General features: G+C 41.7%; 1 protein-coding gene and 1 pseudogene across 1 annotated transcript in view; both read right to left on the reverse strand.

Annotated features, from left to right (window-relative positions):
* Nucleotides 1–22,448, reverse strand: part of LOC137273211 (coiled-coil alpha-helical rod protein 1-like) — a 32,373-nt gene extending 9,925 nt beyond the window's left edge. Inside the window, exons 1-17 of the mRNA XM_067805712.1 lie at nt 22,367–22,448; nt 21,436–21,583; nt 21,035–21,068; nt 19,963–20,217; nt 19,363–19,550; nt 18,455–18,590; nt 17,866–17,973; nt 14,136–14,188; nt 13,805–13,892; nt 12,995–13,105; nt 10,214–10,320; nt 9,059–9,171; nt 3,818–3,908; nt 3,456–3,580; nt 3,037–3,107; nt 2,316–2,433; nt 1,563–1,664 (exon numbers count right to left, since the gene is read on the reverse strand). Coding sequence (XP_067661813.1) covers nt 1,563–1,664; nt 2,316–2,433; nt 3,037–3,107; nt 3,456–3,580; nt 3,818–3,908; nt 9,059–9,171; nt 10,214–10,320; nt 12,995–13,105; nt 13,805–13,892; nt 14,136–14,188; nt 17,866–17,973; nt 18,455–18,590; nt 19,363–19,550; nt 19,963–20,217; nt 21,035–21,068; nt 21,436–21,583; nt 22,367–22,418 — 1,900 coding nt within the window. The 5' untranslated portion in view covers nt 22,419–22,448. The remainder of the gene's footprint in view (nt 1–1,562; nt 1,665–2,315; nt 2,434–3,036; nt 3,108–3,455; nt 3,581–3,817; nt 3,909–9,058; nt 9,172–10,213; nt 10,321–12,994; nt 13,106–13,804; nt 13,893–14,135; nt 14,189–17,865; nt 17,974–18,454; nt 18,591–19,362; nt 19,551–19,962; nt 20,218–21,034; nt 21,069–21,435; nt 21,584–22,366) is intronic.
* On the reverse strand, nt 4,854–6,830 carry LOC137273699 (uncharacterized; annotated as a pseudogene).
* Nucleotides 22,449–22,813: the final 365 nt, after the last annotated feature.

A 22,813-nucleotide genomic window follows, 5' to 3' on the forward strand; every position in this document is an offset into this window, starting at 1 on the left:
AGGGTGACTGCATACGACATCTTCTATGAATAGGGGAGACTGAAGGAGACCTTCTTCATTGATGAGTCCATCCAAGAGTGCACTCACGCAAGTGTGTGACGTCAGTCCCCCAAGTATGCGAGTGCACTCACTCGGCGTGGGTATATCCTTCTCTGTGCTGTGACCCGATGACCGGGACCTGAATCTTCTGGAGTGCGTGCGTGCAGACACCTCTTCTTCATCCTCAGACATGAGTGCAGGTCTAGATGAATGCTCTTGCTGAATCGATGTCGACATCGTTGACGAGGGCAGTCATCTTTCCTCTTCCAATCATTGCTCCCTACAATTCTCATCTGCGTTGTGAATTGTTGCATGAAAGAGCCTGCATCGAATGCATGCAGCACGTGCATTGACGACTGTGTTGAAGAGATGTATACGATGCCCGAGGTTGCAGTCGACATGCGACTAATGTCTTCACTCTGTATCATCAATGGAGACTCATAAAAAAATTGACGTTCTTCCAAGGGGACGATCTCCTCCCCGAATGATTTCTTCATCAAAGAGGGATGACTCTGTGATGACGTTACAGATGAAGACTTCGACTTCGGTGACTTAGTTTTTTTGGTCTGTGACAGCCCTGCCTCAACAGATGGTTTCTTCTGAGTGTCAGAAGGGGACTCGCCCAACCCTGGACACCTCGGAGATATGGCTGACATCTCGCTGGAATGAATCTCAGCATCAATAATTAAACGGTTACCCGATTTTATTTCACTAGACTAGACATGGCTAATGTGAGTCGATGTTACTTATCTCTAAGAACAGACCGTAAATATAATAAGAATTCTGCTTCTGACAATTAAGGCAAAATTTAAAAATTTAAAAGTCTCAGTTGATGAAATACCTGTTAGAAAAAGGCACAATAATCACAAATTTATATAATAGTAATAAACACATACAAGCCAAAAACCGAATACAACACAAATTTAGTTAGAAAAACCAAATGAATGAAAAACTTATTGCCCAGGTGCCTCCAGTCACCCTCGTCGGGGGATAGGGAGAAAGTGAAGTATCATGGCGGTCAGCTGATCATGTGCGTGGCAAGGGAAGTAATACATGGGTGAGTGTGAATTTTACATCCGCTTCTTTTAGAAGGGAACTTCAAGGGATTTCAGGCGTTCCACTACCTTCACCAGGAAGAGGACATAAGCAGTTAAGCATGAGTCAGGATAAGGAAAAATTAAAGTTTACCTAGGTTATCTAACAGGAAGTGATGTTATTGTCACTTTGCAAACAGTTGTGAAATAACTATCTGGCATATTTCTGGACTGGGACAAATCCCTGACACACACAATATGAAGTGACATTTTTTTACATGAATATTTCCGCATATTTTACGATTACAGACAATACAGTGATTGATATTGTGAGCAGTGCTCCTCTTGGTATGATGACACACAATCAACAGTCACTGAGCCTGACCAGCCATCAACAAAACTGCCTCTTATCTTTACCACAAGATACCAAGGACTTATTCTGTAAATTTCGAAACAAGTCTTGTCAAGAGCAGTTGTAGTTCCACTTACCAGCTTTGGTGTGTTCTCTGCGAGCTTCATTCAGTTTTCGATCCATCTCGGCCAGTTGTTCAGCATATTCATTGCGATCTTGTTTCTTTTGTTCTTCCAGAGCTGCAACATCCAAAAGAACAAAGATGATCCACCAGTCCATGCCTTCAAGGTTCTATTTTCTGAGGAGAGAGCTCCTTTCGGCCTACTGGTGGTGTTAAGCATTATTAACTGATATTTTTGGGAATCTTGGAAAAGTTTTAATGAGTGATTGAGTGTGTTATTTTTTTCACCACTTTTAAGCAACATTCCAGCAACATCACAGCAGGTGGCACCGGAAATGTGCTTTCACATTGTACCCATGAGGGGAATTGAACACGGGTCTTTGGTGTGTTGAGTGAAATCCACAAGGATGAGCATGGTGCCGGCTAGTGTTGGGAATTGGAAATGAAATCAATTATCGGAGGACTTGTGGTGAATGATTATCATTTATAATTGAAATGCATAAAGTTTACTGTAATCACCAATGATAAGGGATCTTCCCCCAGGGTTTTTCTAATTGGAAATTATTTTTAATTCTTTTAATCGATTTTCAATATTTTCCATCACTGGAATACCAATAGCGTTGACAAACCTAAACAATAACTGCAGTTCAAACGTACAATCATCACCTGCTACTATAACCATCTCATATCCATCACAGCTGATGCTGATCTGGAGACATATCTTGCATGGAAATACACCAGATGTCAATGAGAACTAACTGGGATGTACCTGTCTGTGCGGCAAATTCGTGCTTTGCGAGTTCTGATCTCAAAATATCTGCCTGTCCCTTGACCTCATCTAGCTCAGTCTGCGTCTGCTCCAGCTTGTCGCTCAGACTGGAACATGTCTGCAGACGCAACAAGAAAATACATGTACTGTGTTTGTAGACAGAGGACAAATGAGTTCAATGTGTGTCATTCACATTCAGGATGTTCAATTAATTGATGATCATTTTGATGAAAGTATATCACCCAAAGAGTTCTTGAATGTGTACTTGTGGCACACATGCATGCCACAAAAAATTGATATTTACCCACACAGAAAAACGATATGGAAAAACCCATACCCATGATTCCAAACAGAAGTAACTGACTTGTACTATGAGTACAGGGAACTGAAAAGGTGTCCATCAACAATTCAATTTCCTGATATGTTGTTAGGTATGCTTTGTGCAACAGATAATGAGCAACTTGCATTGACAGTGATTTCTGCTAAAGGCAGGTAATTACAGTACAGCTTCACAACTGTCAGATTCTTAAAGGCAATGAAGAAACCCTCATGGCCATACTGTCTTTGAACAGATTGATGAAGACATTTTGACTATTTGTAACTGAATGAATGGCCCCAATTATACATTCAAAAAGAAAGTGAAAACACACACACAAGTTTAAAATATTTATGATGCAGGTCTTGGATAGTGGATGAAGGAAAAGAGCTGAAATAGCCTTACTTGTGATTTGTGGAGAACAGTAACATCAAGTTCTTCCACTGTTTTCTTCAAGTTCGTGATTTCCCCTTCGTCTGAAACAGAACATGATCGATTGATTGTGGATTTTGATGCAGGACAATAACTTTAAAAATCTGAACCAAACACAGAAGTGGATGTCACTTACTTGGAAGCTTTCTGTCCCAGAATCAATAAAGTTTCAAGTTAGAGTGATTTCAGTTTCACACTTACACTGTTAGCAATATTTAAGCAATATCACAGCAGAGGACACAAGAAATGGGTTTCACACTTTGTACCCATATGGTAAGTTGAACCCGGGTCTTCAGCATCACAAGCAAACACTTTAACCACTAGGCTACCCCACTACCCTAGCTATTGGGGTTAAAGAACGACACAGACAGTGAGAGAGAAAACAGACTTACATTCAGCTCTGGCCATGTCCAGTTTGTGGGAGAGCAGTTCCGCATCCTGCTGGATCTGATTGGCAAGCAAGTTCCTCTCACCAATCACCCTCTCCAGCTCCTGACTCAGATGACTAGTGTCAGCCCTGAGAAGATGCATGGACAGTCAGAAGTTAACTACAGCTACAATCTCTAAAACACATTTAATATGATATGATACCATTCTGCAAACAGATCTTCCAACTCCTTCATAGCAGGATTCCTGAACACAGACAATCAAGTTTTGAATGGAAAAATAAGAAATGAAAAAAACCCATTGTGTGTGTTGTGGACATTATTTATACAATGTGTGTTTCTGAGTTTTATTTGTTTAGTCTACATACCGTGGACTTGTTCGAGTCTCCGCCTCTTCTTGGCCCACATCCAGGCTCCTGGTCTGTAACCGTAGCAATGCTTCCTTCCTTGCAAACTGACCTTGAAAATGTCAGACAACATACTGACACTTAGATGAGACATAATTTGCATCAAGTACTGTACCATGGAAACACAAATGACCAAAGATACCTACTCTTTATATCATTCTACAAATTTCATCTATTAATAAAATTAAAACAAATATGTAATTTTCTGAATAAAATTGATATTTTATACTTATCCTGACTCATACTTAATTGCTTATGTCCTCTTCCTGGCGAAGGTAGTGGAACATCTGAAATCCCTTGAAGTTTCCTTCTAAAAGAAGTGGACATAAAATTCACACTCACCCATGTATTACCTCCCTTGATCTCCACATGGTCAGCTGATCAGCCATGATACTTCATGCTCTCCTATAATCGCCCGACATGAGAACACGAGAATTCAGAATGTCTTTGAGGGGCGGCTGGGAGGGCTTTTGCCATGAGCCAGGATAAGGATAAAAAAAAAATATCAATTTTATTCAGAAAATTACATAGTTTTCCTTATCCTGACTCATGCTTAATTGCTTACAGAATCCGACGGAAACAGTGATGGGTCAGACCATGCTGGATTCTGCTGTCTGCTCCAAATTATGTCTAATAATTCTTCCCCTAACAGGAACATGTAATGGCAATAATTCAGTCCTATTCTTCTCATATTCATTGTAGATTTGGTGTGGGGGGGAATCAAATCCAGTCAAACTTGTCTTCCATAGAAGGCTTTGTTGACTGGCACATGATGACACCAAAAGTAGCTAGTGTCCTGCTAGTTTCTGATGCAACTTAATGTCAAGATATAGTAATCGAGACTAGTTGCGACCTTTCTGCATGATCAAATATCTTCATAATGAAAACAATGTCCTAATCACTCATGCTAGTCTGTTTAAGACGTGCGCATAGACTTTCCACCAGCGTCTGGCTTCCACAAGTCACGTGATAAATCGGGTGAGTTAAGTCAGCATCGTCAGGGAACTGTTAGATGCTGAGCAACGACAAGTGGCCCAAACTGATGAATGCTAGAGACGTCCTCCGTGGCTATGTCTCGCAGGTAATGGTTGGCAAACACTGTGTTTGACTTAAAAAAAAACAGCCTTCCATAATAGAAGATAGCAAGCAATTTCCATGTAGCGCTAGCGCTAGGGCTCTGACTTTATGTGGGTAAGAAGCTCGCGGCAGGTCTAATCCTGCTGCTTTATATGGTCTGAGTATAACAGTTCTAGTCCACACTGAGATGGTGTTGTGGGATACTTCCGTGGGTGTCTCAGTGGATATAGGGATAAATAGGTGCTTGAACCGTTGTCTTCTAGACTTGGTACGTGCAATGTATATTTTCAATGCTCTGACTGGACATAATGATAAATCTTGTGTATCGTGAGGTACTAAGATTGAAGACAAGGCTGGCATACCAAACTGTCTATCCGGTTGACCTGGTAGTTGATTCTTTGCTCTGAAATCCCATCTTAGACCCAAATGAGCTGTTTCTTGGTGACTTGTATCAAACTTCGTTCGATTAAAGTCTAGAGCATGAATTTCTGACATTCAGCTACTTGCAGCTGTAGCAAGTGCAAGTAAAAATAGTTTCTTTTAAGTCAACATTTCAATTGAAGTCCGATCAAGTGGTTCATATGCATCACTTGTAAGATGTTGGAGTACAATATTTAGGTCCCACGCTGGAGCTCTAAATCTGTGTTGTTGATCTTCTAACTTGAACGAACGTAGTAAGGCAAGAAGCTCTAGAACTTTAGTCAGCTTGGTCCCTGTTCCCATGGTGATGACTGAGCTGAGAGCTGCTAAGTATGCAGATAATGTAGAACCTTTCAGACCCTTAGAATGACATAAATAGCATAAATAATCTGCTATTTGAGGATGAGTTGTCTTGTTTGCTGAAAATCCTTTTTTTCTGGCGTATGTCTCAAAACGTTTCCACTTATCGTCACAAAGTGTGCGAGTGGATTTCAGTAAGGCTAAGGTGACTGCCTTTGCTGCTCTTGCCGAATATCCTCTGTGTTTCAAACAAGTAGCAAGTGAAGACGAATTACTGATGGTTGGCCGTGCATTTGCTTTGTGTGGGGGTGGATGAGAAGATTCTTCCACTCTGGTAATTGTAGTGTTGGTTGTCCTAGCTCTTCTATAAGTGTTGGAAACCAATCTGTCATTGGCCAGTAGGGCACGACCAAAATCAGTTGTAACCTCTTTCTTTGTCTGATTTTCTCGATGACTTTTGGTAACAGTACTGGAGGGGGAAACATGTATGCGTTTAGTCCTTCCCATGGAATACTGAGAGCGTCCATTGCCCAGGCTAGCGTCCGTTGCAAATAGGTGATCTGAAAGCTTGACTGATTACTTGAAACGCTTCCCAATGCAGCATCCATTCTGTTGGAGATAGGGCATCTGCCATGACGTTGTAGGCTCCTGGTATGTGACACGCTTTTACTTGAAGATTTAGACTGTCGACTAAGTTGAACAGTTGAAACGTTAGGTGTAGCAGACATAGTGATCTCGTTGACCCTTGTTTGTTTATGTAAAGAGCTACTGTTGAGTTGTCTGTGTGGATAATTAATAACTTGTCTCTCAATGCTAACAACCAGTGGTGGATGGCATTAACGACTGCTTCCATTTCCAGCTGGTTAATGTGAAGAGCCTGTTCCTCTTCGTTCAAGATATCTGCTGCTACCTTGTTTCCTAGATGAGCTCCCCTTCCTTGTAGAGATGCGCCTACATACACGTGATTGTTGTATACCGGCTCTAACATATAGGTTTCTGCACAGACATTCAATCGGCGAGTATACCACATCAGAAAAGCCTTCAGGCTGTCTGGGAGCAGAATCTGTCCTCTGTTGAAAGATGAAGATTCAAAAATTGTTGTAAGGGACGCAACTGCAGTCTTCCTCTTCTGGTCATATCTTGCGCTGATGAGAGGAGGCCAAGTAGACACTGCCATTGTCAAAGTGTTAATGGAGAGAGTAGAGCTTGCATTATCATACCTTGAATCCTTACCCACCCGTCCTCTGGAACTACAATCTGATTCAATGTAGTGATGAAACGAATCCTGATGAATTTGATAACTTGTTGAGGTTCCACTTCTGACTTTAGGTGATTTACTAACCAACCGAGTTGTGTTAGTAGCCTGATTGCGAAGTCTAATTGTAGTCTGAGTTAACTCCGTTGATGAACTTGTATGCCATTGTCCAGATAAAAAACACTGTGTAGCCCCTGAGGTGTAGATAATTGACGATGGATTTGGTTATCTGTGTAAATAGCCATGGGGCAGAAGATATTCCACATGGTAGGACTGTCCATTGGTAATGCTGGCTGATGAAAAGGAAGCACAGATATTTCCTGGATTCTCAATGAATTGGGATATGCAGGTATGCATGTTGTACATCAATGCTGGCTAGATAGTCTGCCGGTCGGATGAGGAATCTTAGCTGAGGAAGAAGTAACATCTTGAAATGTTCTGGCTTCCGTAGAAACTTTTCGTGGAATTCCTTCATGTTGTAAATGAGTCGATATTTCTCTCTGGAATTCTTCTTCGGTACTAAGAAGATTGGGGAGTAAAAGCCGGGCGTTAGATTCTGTGGCTGTATTTCTTCTACTGCTCCCTTCTGCAACAGTGTTGATATAGCATTGGTCAACTTGTTTAGCTGGTTGTCTGCATAGATGATGGGAGTTGGTAGTTTTGTGAGTGGTGGTGTATCTTCCAGTGGAATCTTGTAGCCATCTCATAGAATATTCATGACATAGTTGTCGTTGAGGATTCCCCAATTTTGCCAGTAGAGTTGAAGACATCCACCCACTTGAGACGGTTGTATGGGAACAGCTAGGGTGGCAGACTCCAGTAGTTCCAAACCTAATCTTCAGAATTTATTATTGTTGATGGCTCTAGATCAAGCTAATCCAAAGAAAGTTCACCTCGTAGCTCCATAAGATTCATCATCTGTGTTGTGCAATGTTGCATGAAGGCGCCTGCGTCAAATGCATCCAGTATGTGCATTGACGACTGTGTCGAAGAGTTGTCTACGATGCCCGAGGTTGCAGTCGACATCTGCAATGTATGTTGTAGATGAAGAGGGTTCTGAGGCGCTGATTCGATCTAACTGCCGATGTCCTTTGACTGATGTCTTCACTTCGTATCATCAACAGAGACTTGTAAATAAATTGACGTTCTTCAAAGGGGATGATCTCCTCCCTGAACAATTTCTTCATCAAAGAGTGATGTTTCTGCGATGATGTTACAGATGTAGACTTCGATGACTTAAGATTTCCTGGGCTGTGACGGCCCTGCCTCAACAGATGGTCTCTTCTGAGTCTTGGGAGGAGACTTGCCCAACCCTGGACACAACTTCGGAGATACGGCTGGCATATCGCTGGAATGAATCTCAGCATCAATCATTAAACGGTTAACGGATTTTATTTCACCAGATTTAGACATGGCTAATGTGAGCCAACGTTGCATATCTCTAGCTTGTCTGTGAACAGACCGTAAATACAATAAGAATTCTGCTACACAAAACTTAATACAAAATTTAAAACGAGTATGAGCAGAACATAAAGGTTCACACGCCAGCCAAAGCACATGCAGGTCAACTGCCGACAGACGTAACCTGCACTGAAAACACGATTTAAGGTACAAATAGAAATAGAAAAAGGGACAATAATCACAAATTTATATAATAATAATATATATACATACAAGCCAAAAACCGAATACAACACAAATTTAGTTAGAAAAACCAAAAGAATGAAAGACTTATCATCGTATATGGGACCCCAGGTGCCTCCAGCCTCCCTCGTCAGGCGATAGGGAGAGAGTGAAGTATCATGGACGATCAGCTGACCATGTGCATAGGAAGGGAGGTAATACATGGGTGAGTGTGAATTTTACGTCAGCTTCTTTTAGAAGGGAACTTCATGGGATTTCAGGTGTTCCACTACCTTCGCCAGGAAGAGGAGATAAGCAATTAAGCATGAGTCAGGATAAAGAAAAATCATGTTTACAGACTGTGGACAATCCTTTATTCCTAACTCAATCAGCAGATCTTCATACACATGAAAGAGAAAATGCTGCACATTTAAATGCATCCTACTGAAGCTCAGTGGATTATACGGCCCAACACACGATTTCATATTTCAAGAGAAGTCACATGACACATTGGTCTCCATGGTTACCTTGCAGCATCTGGACCCTGTGTCCAGCAAAGCTGATCCTCTGTCCGTGTGTCTGGAGTGTCCCCAACATGTCTTGCAGCACCTTCAGCTTCTCCTCAAACTGATCACTAACACTTGAAACAGAAGAACGGGGACAACTCATACATGGCAAAAGTGCACTGATTTGGGACTGAAGTTTGAGTCATCAAAAACTGGAATATGACACATCAGTTTCAATTTTCAAAAACCAGTATCCCTGTTTTGATTCAATATTTCAGTATCTATTTAAATTATCTTCACCTATCAAGAACGTAATTTTGACTCTAACTTAAGCAGTGTCGAACATTGAAACTTGAATCGAATAGAGGTCTGGGTGAATCATTGCAGCCCAAGATACATCTCCAGGATATACATTCTGAAAAATCTTCACTACAGATTGGATGCATCTAAAGGTGAGCCCAATAATTTTACATCCCTTGGTTGGCTTTTTATCCAATCAGATGTCTATGCTAAGGAGCTGAGTGTACTAATCACAAACACATTTTCGCTTTTAAAATTATTTAACTGATTACACTTGGCAACAAACATGATGCAGAGGTACTCTGAAAGAGGGAAAAGGAGTTCTTGCATATTTTGTATAAGTTTTGGACCTCTCAATTTGTCTGTATGATTTCCCCAAATCTGAGTTGCAATGCAAACAAACTTAAGCCAGCCCAGTTGTAATGGCAGCTTAGCTGACTGGCTACAGTGAGAATGGTGAGCCTGCAAAGGGAGGTAATAAAACTATTGGGCCGAGCTGTAGATGTATCAAGGGTATAGTGGAGAATTATCAAAGCGTATATCATGAAGATATCGAGGATGCCCTTCATAGGACACTACCAAATAGGCAGGCAATCATTATGACACTTCATGAAATCTTAGCCACAGTTCATTCTGAATGTTCATGAAAAACATCTACTCTTCAAACTAGCAGAATATCTGCTACAATCTTTGATAAATATAATTCTAAGTTGGTGTTAATAAAAGTTTCAGTCTTCAAATCATCTCTGTTGATGCTATTTTTGCACACATATCTAAAACAAGTATTTCAGCTTACAGCCTCAAGAGTTCTAGAAAGCTGATCACTGAGTGGAAACAATGCAGCAGACACACAACAATGCAGGAAGTGGCTGGTACCTTTGTGCCAACTGTTGCAGACTCTCTGCACTGGTTCTGTTCTGTGACAGGTGGTCATCGAGACACAGCGCCACCTGCTGGGCTTGAGTTATTTCCTCTTGGTATCTCTATTAGCAAAAAGCGGATTAAATAAGGGAATAAGTATGCTAATTAAGATTAGTGGCGATACAATGCAACACAAAGTGGCATTATTAAACTTTGTAGGATTCAGAAGTGTACATGGCAAACAACATGATGGAACCAGGAAAAAGATGATACCATGTCCTGTACATTTGCAGACAATATGAGTCATTTTAATCTGTGTCTGTGTCTTCAGTGAACTGATGCATCATATTTTTGTTACATCGTTGCCACCATCAATTGTGGATGAAAGTCTCACCCTGTTCATGACAGACTGGTAAATGAACAAATGTATTTCTCTCATCTACAGAGAACAAAATGTGCAATCACCAAGAGACGAACAACAGAGGATATATTTTCCCTGCAATATTTCAGCAATAATTGCTAGTGATGCTGCATGTACCCATGCTGTGAATCGGATAATCAAAACTCTACAACAAAACTACACAATGACATACATGATGGTATTTGTTTAATTGGGATGGTCAGAGTGATACAATCAGTTTGTGAACCTGGACCCAGGACATTACATGTACTGCAAGATTAAGGCTGGTTGGTTGTTTAACACCTCACTCTGCAATATTCCAGCTATACTGCCGAGGTCTGTTAATACCGAGTCTGGATCCAGTGATCAAAACAATGAGCAACGATCTCTACAGCCGAAATGTGTATATCAAGTCAGCGATTCTGACCTTCCGATCCCATTTGTTGCCTCTTACAAGTATGGGTTGCTGTTGGCCAGTTGTAACCCGGATCTTCATGGGTTCAAGATTAGGGGCCCTCTATGTCAGTTTGTTTGTTATTGATGTCACTATCTATGACAGCTGTCCAAAAATAATCAAGGTTCAGACTATCCAGTCTGAACCAAAGAAACTATACTGAGTCAAAAAAGAAATTTGACAAAATGTAATTTTTAAAAATAATGAATAATTTTTCTATGATGATACATCTATGTATCCGAAATGGCATCTTGATCTTTTGAATCTAGAAAAACGTTAGCAAAACCCACTCAAACCCATCCATTCATCATGCAAATGACACTAGTGCCACATCAGGTTTTGCACGTGCAGTCGAACTTTTCTTCATTTGCACGTGATTGCATTGGCCTCAAGAATTGAAAAAACACTTTTAAACCACAGCTCTAACGGTACTTGCCATGACTGTCAAATGTGCAACGTGAACAAGCAGTTTGCATGTTGCAAGTGGGAAGATCAGTTATTGATGTCGCAAGAGCAATGGGATGCAGGCATTGTACAGTGTATGACTTGCAAAGTCATCTCAACTCCCTGGGGAGTATACAACTCTTGCTGCCACTAGGCGCACCAAGTTTATTGTGGCTCTCTCATCCTAACAAGGTACCCATTTGACAGCTAGGTGGACTGGGACACATAGTCACAGCACTTTGTCCAAGTTTACTGCATGTTGCTGTACCCGCAACTAGGTGTATGCATGTGTTCATGTGGCCACCATCTGGTCATATACCAACGGATTCGTGGGTTCTTTTAAGTGCACAGGATTGTGTACTGTACACTAGGGGTTGTGACAACACTGAAAGAGTCTGCACACAAAGTTGACTCCAAGGTTTTTACACCCGGTCACAGGTGGGCTCGATCCCGAAACCTCAACCTCGCTGGATCACTAGCCTGGTGCCTTAGCCAGCTCGCCCACCATGCTCCACTTATGTGACAGAATGTTTGTGCTGGCTACACGAACCAGGGCTGAGATGTTTGGAGGTCAACTGTCCTCACAGACCATTCAAAACCGGTTGCGGGCTGCCAATCTCCATTGTCGACATCCATATCATGGGTCAATACTGATGACGTTTCGTCAACGTCAACTTCAGCTGTGGGCTCAATGTCACCTCTGATGGACCCAGGGAGACTGGAATTGAGTTGTCTTTAGTGATGAATCCAGCTTTACCCTCGGATTCACAGACGGCAGGCATAGAGTCTGGAGACGATGTCGTGCCCAGTGTTGTGTACAGGAAGCTGCTGTGTACCATGACCAGGTGCTCACCCCTGAACTTGTTCCTTTCATGGCGGCAGGTGGCCCAGGTTTGCAGTTCCAGCATGATAATGCTCGGCTGCATACCGTGGTGTTGACATGAAATTTACTTCAAAACGCTGGAAACAATGTCATGGACTGGCTATCGAGGTCCCCTGACCTTAATCCAATAGAGCATGTTTGGGATGCACTTGGGGGAAGGCCTGGTGGCTTAGGAACCAACCTCAGAATTTGCAGGAACTTGGCACTGCCTGGCAAGAGCAATTGTGCATCAGGTAGTCGATGAAGAGACGGTGTTTGGCAGTGGTGAATGCATGGGCGGCCATACTTAATATTGAACTGCGAAATGTCGAATATTTATTCTCGTGACTTGACATTCTGTATACCCATGTTTTGGAACGGCGGTGTAGCCTAATGGAACTGATTGTGGCACTGTCAGTGTATCAAGTACATCAAACAGATCTCAGCAATGATAACAATTTTACCATCTTACCATCTCTTGTTCTTTTATAGTGCCCTGAAGAAAGAATGTGAAGTTTCTTTTTTGACTCAGTATAGTTTGAATTACATTTGAAGTGCATGTCTCGATGTCATACCACTTCAGCTGCCACAAGTGGCCATGATGCTTCAGAATTCAAGGAGGAGATGTTCCACTACCTGACAGTTGTTCTGTTCTATCTGCAATTGGGCGTTCTTCTCCAAGAGAGAGTGACTGAGCACCTGGATCCGACTCCCGCATGATGAAAGCTCCTCCTCCAAGTCCTTAACCTGGATAGTGAGTGTGTCAAGATCAGCATTACATGGAACAACATTTCACAACATATTGGACTAAGAAAGGGGAAGCAAATCCGGAGAAATGAGAATGTTGTGTCATGACAAAAAATCACTACCTGTTTCCAGAGAGAAACACAACATTTATTGTGAGTACCACAGTCTTGAAGCCATCTGATAAAAATAGAGTTCACGCACTCAGTATTTCCAGTTGCAGTCCATGTTACAAGCCTTCAATAAGAACATTTTCCCTCCAGACTTTACTGTATGTATATGCACTAAATGAAGCAAGTTTAGATTTTTCCACAGGTTCAGAATCTCCAATGTCACCGGGACTCATTTTCAATTTAAAAGCAGTTGTTTATTTCCATTAAAATCCTCCATTTCCTCAGTACTACAAACACTACAACACTGAAAGAGTGTCACACATAGAGAATACAGACCTGTGAAGTGTAGACATCATGTGCTATACGGAATAACAAAATGTCCAGATTATGCATAAAAAATGCTGGTTAGTCTTGACAACTTTATACGATGACATGACCATTCAGCTGTTCAAACACCAAACCCTAACAATATATTACATTGTTCTTTACCTTCACTGATTGTTTGGCCATACTCCTACCTCGCTGGTATTAACCACACTGAAATTGGTACAAAATTCCATACAATCCACACTCTATACAAATATCTCACCTTTTCCCTCCAGTTCTGTTCATTCTTCTTAGCTACGATATCTGCAGATTTCTGTTGAACCAAAAGTTCAAACACTTTTTCCCTCCATCTAGAAATACCCATCAAAACAATACAATACAAGGAACACTGATTTGGGGGAAAGGAAGGGCAACAGTAGCAAAAATATGTGACATCAACTTTACAACTTCTTTAGTTGACCCTTCACTAAATGTTTACTTGATTTCTGATTTTCTGCATCCATTGTGTTCACTTATGAACACAGGATGAAACTTTCAAATAAAAGTCAAATCAAATCCAGTAAATTGCAAAGACAGAATCATCATACTCCTACCTTGTAAGGAGCAAACCCTCCTGCTTACTGCTGGAAATACTGTCACTCTTGGCCTGTAGAACAAACATCAGAACATAACACTTGACACTAGTGTTACCTACACTAACTGTAATTGCTGGGCTTCCTTGGATGAACAAATTTTAACACAATCTGGCAGATGTTCTCGGCAGATAGCTGGCTATGCAAGTAGGTGTCTACACAGAATGAATCTCAGTTAGCCATATAAACCTAATCACACAACCAATTTTAACAATAAGCTCAGGTTGACCAATTCTAACCCTGAAACCCCATTGAAGACCAGCACTATCCAAGAATCCCTAAAGGAGACCAGTTCTAACTTCTATTCCAAAACCAGATTTCAGACCAGTTATATCCAAGAATCCCAACTGAAGACAAGTTCTATTCCAAAATCTTCGAGGAAGACCAGACCTATCTGAGAATCACCACTGAAGACCAGTTCTATCCCAGAATCCAGATTGACGACCAGTTCTGTCCCAGAATTCACACTGAAAAAGTTCTATCACTGAATCCCCACTGAAGTCCAGTTCAGTCTCAGAATTCCCACAGAAGGCAAGGTCTATCACAGAATGCCCACTGAAGACCAGTTCTATCCCAGAATTCCCACAGAAGACCAGTTCTATCCCAGAATCCCCAATGAAGACCTGTTCCATCACAGAATTCCCACTGAAGACCAGTTCTATCACAGAATCTCCACAGAAGACAAGTTCTATCACAGAATCCCCACTGAAAATCAGTTCTATCCCACAATCTCCACTGAAGACAAGTTCCATCAGAGAATCCCCACTGAAGACCAGTTCTATCACAGAATCCCCACAGAAGGCAAGGTCTATCACAGAATGCCCACTGAAGACCAGTTCTATCCCAGAATTCCCACAGAAGACAAGTTCCATCACAGAATCCCCACTGAAGACCAGTTCTATCACAGAATCCCCACAGAAGGCAAGGTCTATCACAGAATCCCCACAGAAGGCAAGGTCTATCACAGAATGCCCACTGAAGACCAGTTCTATCCCAGAATCCCCACAGAAGGCAAGGTCTATCACAGAATGCCCACTGAAGACCAGTTCTATCCCACAACCTCCACTGAAGACAAGTTCCATCAGAGAATCCCCACTGAAGACCAGTTCTATCACAGAATCCCCACAGAAGGCAAGGTCTATCACAGAATCCCCACTGAAGACCAGTTCTATCACAGAATCCCCACAGAAGGCAAGGTCTATCACAGAATGCCCACTGAAGACCAGTTCTATCCCACAATCTCCACTGAAGACAAGTTCCATCAGAGAATCCCCACTGAAGACCAGTTCTATCACAGAATCCCCACAGAAGGCAAGGTCTATCACAGAATCCCCACTGAAGACCAGTTCTATCACAGAATCCCCACAGAAGGCAAGGTCTATCACAGAATCCCCACTGAAGACCAGTTCTATCACAGAATCCCCACAGAAGGCAAGGTCTATCACAGAATCCCCACAGAAGGCAAGGTCTATCACAGAATCCCCACTGAAGACCAGTTCTATCACAGAATCCCCACAGAAGGCAAGGTCTATCACAGAATGCCCACTGAAGACCAGTTCTATCACAGAATCCCCACAGAAGGCAAGGTCTATCACAGAATGCCCACTGAAGACCAGTTCTATCACAGAATTCCCACTGAAGACCAGTTCTATCCCAGAATCCCCACAGAAGGCAAGGTCTATCACAGAATGCCCACTGAAGACCAGTTCTATCCCAGAATTCCCACAGAAGACCAGTTCTATCCCAGAATCCCCAATGAAGACCAGTTCTATCCCAGAATTCCCACTGAAGACCAGTTCTATCCCAGAATCTCCACAGAAGACAAGTTCTATCACAGAAGCCCCAATGAAGACCTGTTCCATCACACAATCTCCATTGAAGACTGGGTTTATCTTCTGATACTATCTGTGACAGAACTGGTCTTCAGTGGGTAATTTGTGGTAGAATTTGTCTTCAATGGGGATTCTGGGATAGAAATGGGAAGTCTTGGATACAACTGGTGTTCAGATGGGATTCTGAGATCCCAAATTCCCCACTGAAGACCAATTGTATCCCAGAATATCATAGGCATCAATACAAAATTATTTGTCAGAAAGCATGAATATAATACAAAAGGGCAACAAAACCATGGTGTTTACTGCTCTTATGATACACAGACACATACTTCACTACTTACATTTATATACTACTGACAAGAAATAAGGGAACTAATGAAATAATAGCGAATTTGAAATTGCTTTATCCATTAAATCAATTTCAAGTTCAATATCTGGTGTGTCCATCATGTTGGACAACACATTCACGGCACCTTGATGGCATGCTGTTAATCAATTTCCGGATGGTTGCCCGTGGTATTGCCCGCCATTCCTCTTGGAGAGCTGCACCAAGCTGGGCCAGGTTGGCGGGTCCTGGGTCCCTGGCGTACACCCTTCGACCAAGAACGTCCCAGAGATGTTCAATTGGGGACAGGTCTGGGGACTTAGAGGGCCAGTCCAATGTCTGGATACCTTCTTATCGGAGATAAGCGGAGACAATTCGGGCCCGATGTGGTCTGGCATTATCATCTTGGAATACAAAATTTCGGCCGATAACTCTAGCCAATGGAGCCACAACAGGACGCAATATTTGGTCAATGTATCGCTGACCAGTCATGGCTCCGTTACTGATGACCAACTCTGATCGTTTGTCATGTGTTGATCGTTTGTCATGTGTAATCCCACCCCACACCATGACACTACCACCTCCATATCGATCATGGTCAAGAATTGCTGCTCTGGCATATCGCTCCCTGCTCCGACGCCAACAACGTTTTCTGCCATCTGTGAATCGTAGGCAAAACCTTGACTCATCAGAGAACATGGTGTAACGCCAGTGGCGCATAGCCCGTCCCCGATGCTGCCTAGCCCATGCCAATCTTTGGCGCTTATGGTGAGCTGAAAGAGTGACACCTTTAAAAGGCCGTCTTGCTTTCAGACGAGCTTGATAGAGTTGGTTTTTAACGGTTGAGGTTGAAATGCGTCTTCCAGTGAGTGTGCGGAATTCTCTATTGATGGCAGGGGCCGATTTAAACCTATCGCGTAGAGCAATTAACGTAATTAGACGATCCTGTCGTGGTGTCGTTGATTTTGGTCTACCACGCCCAGGTCTCGTTGCAACCCCACCCGTTTGACAGTACTTATCCCACAGGCGTGAAATTACACTTTTTGATTTACCCATCTGCCGGGCAACTTCACATAATGATGTCCCCCCCTCTATCATCCCCACAATTCTCCATTTTGTTGCTTCACCGAGATACTGCCTCGGAGGCATTTCTGTCAGTAAGTGTCAATCTCTATTGCATTAGTGATTGCGACTTCTCCAGTGCATTTACAGGAGTTAACTTCTGTATGCACGTGTAGCACGTGCTGGGCATGCATTATGCAAAATTCCATTGTCATTGGATGTTGCGTTTGGGGGAGTTAACTTCTGTATGCACGTGTAGCACGTGCTGGGCATGCATTATGTGAAATTCCATTGTCAGTGGATGTTGCGTTTGGGAGATACGGCACGATAACGGACCCTGTAACAGTCAAAGTCATCTACATTCAATTTCTTGGTTCCCTTATTTTCTGTCGGCAGTATAGTTCAAATTCATATAAATTACTTTGAATAATGACTTTGAAGTTGTTGAGCTGCGATCAAGTTGACAAACCTTAGACAGTTCCATTTCCTGTACATTTAGGATCTCTGACATTGACTTGAGTCGGATGTTGACCAGTTCCATGTTGGATTCCAGATTTTCCTTCTCAGCAGCGTAAATCTGAAACATCACAAAAGATATCATGATGGTGACAACATGGGAACAATGGACCACACATGGAAGATATAGGAAGTTACCGTGACAACGTGACAAATGGACATGAGATGATAACCTTGGCCTGACCTGACAATGGAAAAATGGAAACACTGACCAAGATGTGACACTCAGAATATGGAAAGTAAAAGAATACAATTTGGGCTCATGTGAGATTTTGAAATGCAGCTCATCCTATCAAAGAAAAGATTTGTAACTATGAACAGTTAATTGCAGGTTGGATCACAAGGTTACAGGTGTTCTCTGCAGGTGGGTGGAGGTTAATTATATTGTGGCCAAAATACTTAGATCAAATGTGTGCTTAATAATGATAATAAGCTGAAATAAGAAATAAAAAGTTAAGTAGATGCTGAGGTATATGATGTTTGGCAATAGTCCACCACAACTGAAACAAGCAATGTGTCAGACATGGCTTGATGAGACTGACCTTGATTCTGTTATTGAGAGTTTCTCGCTCTCTTCTCCACACCTCAGCTGGCTGGTACGTCTTCTCCGTCTCACCAATGTAGGTTTTCAGCTGTGAGATTTGCTGACTCTGATTGTCAGCAAGCATGGTCTTTGACCTGAATAATACCATCACCACCATCATCATCATCAACTGTTAGAAGACTCCCTAACCTGACTTCTGCTTCCAGCTGTACACTACTCTACCATTTGTCAGCTGTTAGAAGACTCACTAACCTGACTTCTGCTTCCAGCTGTATACTGCTCTACCACTTGTCAACTGTTAGAAGACTCACTAACCTGACTTCTGCTTCCAGCTGTATACTTCTCTACCATTTGTCAGCTGTTAGAAGACTCACTAACCTGACTTCTGCTTCCAGCTGTATACTGCTCTACCATTTGTCAACTGTTAGAAGACTCACTAACCTGACTCCTGCTTCCAGCTGTTCACTACTCTACCACTTGTCAACTGTTAGTGTTAGAAGACTCACTAACCTGACTCCTGCTTCCAGCTGTACACTACTCTACCACTTGTCAACTGTTAGTGTTAGAAGACTCACTAACCTGACTTCTGCTTCCAGCTGTACACTACTCTTCCACTTGTCAACTGTCAGAAGACTCACTAACCCGACTTCTGCTTCCAGCTGTACACTGCTCTACCACTTGTCAAATGTCAGAAGACTCACTAACCTGACTTCTGCTTCCAGTTGTACACTACTCTACCACTTGTCAACTGTTAGAAGACTCACTAACCTGACTCCTGCTTCCAGCTGTTCACTACTCTACCACTTGTCAACTGTTAGTGTTAGAAGACTCACTAACCTGACTTCTGCTTCCAGCTGTACATTACTCTACAACTTGTCAACTGTTAGTGTTAGAAGACTCACTAACCTGACTTCTGCCTCCAGTTGAGCTATGGTGGCAGCAGACTCTGATCTGAGAGATTCAATCTCAGTCTCCAGACCACGCAGTCGAGCCACATACTGTGACTTAGTTTCAGACAGTTCCCTGGTAGTGTTGTCCAGTGCCGAGTTGATGTCATCCACCTCCTTCTGATGCTGATGGCCCAGTCGATCCACCTGGAGGGCAGGAAGTTACAGTCTTGGTTGGTGGCAAGATCAAAGGCAGCTCATTAAACAAGTCTACTGGTGGTTTAATTGTCAAAGATGTAATGTGTGCAAGATGAGTGCATTTCACTGTACTAAGTGAAATGCCTGACCCTAATAAATTTGAACAATGTGACATGGCCACTAAGGTGCTACATAAAAATAGCAGAGGAATTATTGTCATTCATAAACAAAAAGGTTTCACAGTCATGGATTTGCTTTCTTGATGACTCAATATGGAACCTGCTGTCTGCAAACAGTTATGGTAATGTGTTAGTTGTACCTTACGTTACCAACTAAAATCTAGTTTAAAGTGCAAAATACAATTCTAATGACAACTGTTAGTTTGTTTTAAGGCCTCGGTAAGAAATAAGTATGAAGGCACCTGTTGCTCATATCTCTCCTCACTCTCACGCATGGCAATCTCCAGCCCTGACACACGGTGATTGGCCTCTCGCTCTTGTAGTGCCATCTGCCTTTCCATCTCTGACATGTTCTCCTTGTGTTCATGTTGCAGAGATCGTATCTCACTCTTCAGGTTCTCAATCTCCCGGGACTGACGACTGATTAGTTCATCGGCATATTTAGTTTCTTCTTTAGCTGATGGCTGATGTAATATGTGCACCTTAGGTGCTTGTGTCTGAAATAATTAAAACAATCATATCAACAGTTGTAAGTTGTAGTCGTAGACGATTAGTAGTAAGTGAGTGAGATTAGTTTTATGTTTCACTCAGCAGTATTGAGCACTACTACTACTACTAATGTACTACTACTACTACTACTAGTAGTAGTAGCAGCAGCAGCAGTAATAGTACATTATATTTTCAAAGTGTATACAACTACATTCACATACACAGCACATATAAAAGTGATGTTTCATTAATGCACATGTGCATATTTGTTGTCATTGCTTTGCTTGTTTCTCTCTAAATTAGTCTAAACATTGTGAAATAGGAGCTAACAGCAGAGAAGTGGAACAATACATACAAGTCAAATAGATAATTTCACTGAAATAACTTTTGCTACCAGATACCTCAATATGACTTGATAAAAATTAAAAATTAGAGCTTTGGTCCTTCCAAGCGCTGAACCTGACAACATTTGGTGTTTCCAATAGCAATTGCCTTCCTAAATATTCCTCAATTTGGCCAGAGGTGAATGAGGATGAGATGAAATGAGATGGTAATATTGTATCTTGTTCCTTTGGGTAGGTCAGTTTGGGTTGTGTACTTCCCAGGGAGTTGAGAATGACATTTGACAGTGCACTGATACATAATTTCAAAACATAGTGTTTAGCATGCTATGGGGCATAGATTTGGTGCACAAATATATTACCATTGGTGTTAAATCTAAAAATAGATTATCTTCTTAAAAAATGTCCCCTTACCACCTTCCTGCAGGAACTGCTGGAAAATGAAACAGCATTTTTATGATTTTATAGGAAATAACATGCTTACCTCTGGCACTGTAGCAAACCTCTGCCTTTCAATTCTGAAAAAATAAATAGGCCAGAAAAATAAGCTTTCACAATCAGTTTCAAGTTCAAAGCTGAACTTTTATGGTTACCTTCTGCAAAGAAACTCTTCTGCAAAGGTTACTCCTTAATAAAAGTAAGGGAGTTTGTTTAAAAGGGATGTCTGAATCTGATGCCACCACAGGTCAGCACAATGGAGAGGTCAGGTGACTGTGGACAGATAGAGTCTCTGAGATGAGTATGATGATGATGGTGGTATTCTTCAGGTCAAAGACCAGTTGGGATGGGTTACTGTATGTTAACATGATGTGGAGAGAAAGCTTGAAATGGTGCAGGTCTTAGATGTTTTTTTTAAAACAAACACAAGATATTCATGGTACATACCTCAAGTTTTCAATTTCTTGTTTGAGTTTGATGATCTCCTCTTTGGCACAAGCCACATCTTTCCATGCGTCATCCTGGGTCTTAGCACTCCTTTTCTGGCTGCTGCTCTCAAACACACTTGGGGGCATCAACTCCATAGGGTTTGTATCTGCAGGCCCAGCACAATCAAAATATCATGGTACAAGTTTGCTGTCTCACTCTTTTAACAGATTTAACTTGATTTGATTTGACAAGCAGGTACTTGCAAGATTGGTGAAGTTTTGTGAATAACATGCCTCTTAACCTGAGAACAGGTCAAAAGGACCAAAGGCAGAAAGGGACAAAACTGAAAAATTCAAAAGAGACACAGAAAAGTGAAAAGGGCTCAAAAGAGTCATTGGATAACAATAAGTAATTGGAATCATGGTGTGGTGTCAACTTACTGGATAACTCACAATCCCAGCTTACCGGGCAACATGAGCTTGGTCCAGTGTGTGACATTAACTGCAATCCCAAAACTGCACCGGAGAAATGCAATATTACCAATTCAAGTACTAATCTACTATATTTGAATAAAATGACTCAAGAACTGCCTCGAGAGACTCGAACTGAATCTAGCCTCCAAGGAACATCATACATCTACCAAATAACCAGTATACGTCGTGAAATGGAGCAATGTTTCCTTGAATTTGACATTACAATGAACACAGATGACATAGTGCTCGTTCAACCTGCCACGTGAAATCTTTGGAATGTCATGAAAATAAAAACGATAAATGTTGTTATCACGAACTTATAAGCACGTGCACATGAGCACAAGCCTCGACATGTCAGTTCTGCTAACATGTGGAAACTGTACACATTGAGACATAAACGTCATGTAAAGCAAACCAGTAATGAGAATGGATAGACATATTATTATTGTCGACGTTCGGATCGACCGAAAACATACTTGGTGCATTTGGTTTGAAGAAATCACTCGGCTTGTTCAAAAAAGCCGCCATTGTTGTTTACATTCTTAAAGGGAGACAACTCGTTTACAACTAAGTCAAAACTCCTTGCAAGGAATCTTCATTAACATGACACGGTTGGGAGTGCATTCTCAAATATGTTACACAAAATTTCGTAAAAGTATTTGTCAGATGTAGCTATATTCCTCGCGAATCACTGCATTACAACAAAAAAGGAAACGCTTACAACTCTTGTGCAATACAAATCGTACGAGTATTTGTCGGTCTATATGTTTGGTCTACCAACCTGTCTCCTTGACTATTAAGTGTGATTGTATCTGTGAAGTGAATTGACAGGGATATAAATGAAATTATCAAACGTATAACTAGTGAATGAAAAAATTGACGTTGCATCAACATTACACCAATCCTAACGCATGTCATATTTT

Source organism: Haliotis asinina, chromosome 2 (assembly GCF_037392515.1).
Source record: "Haliotis asinina isolate JCU_RB_2024 chromosome 2, JCU_Hal_asi_v2, whole genome shotgun sequence".
Lineage (NCBI taxonomy): Eukaryota > Metazoa > Mollusca > Gastropoda > Lepetellida > Haliotidae > Haliotis > Haliotis asinina.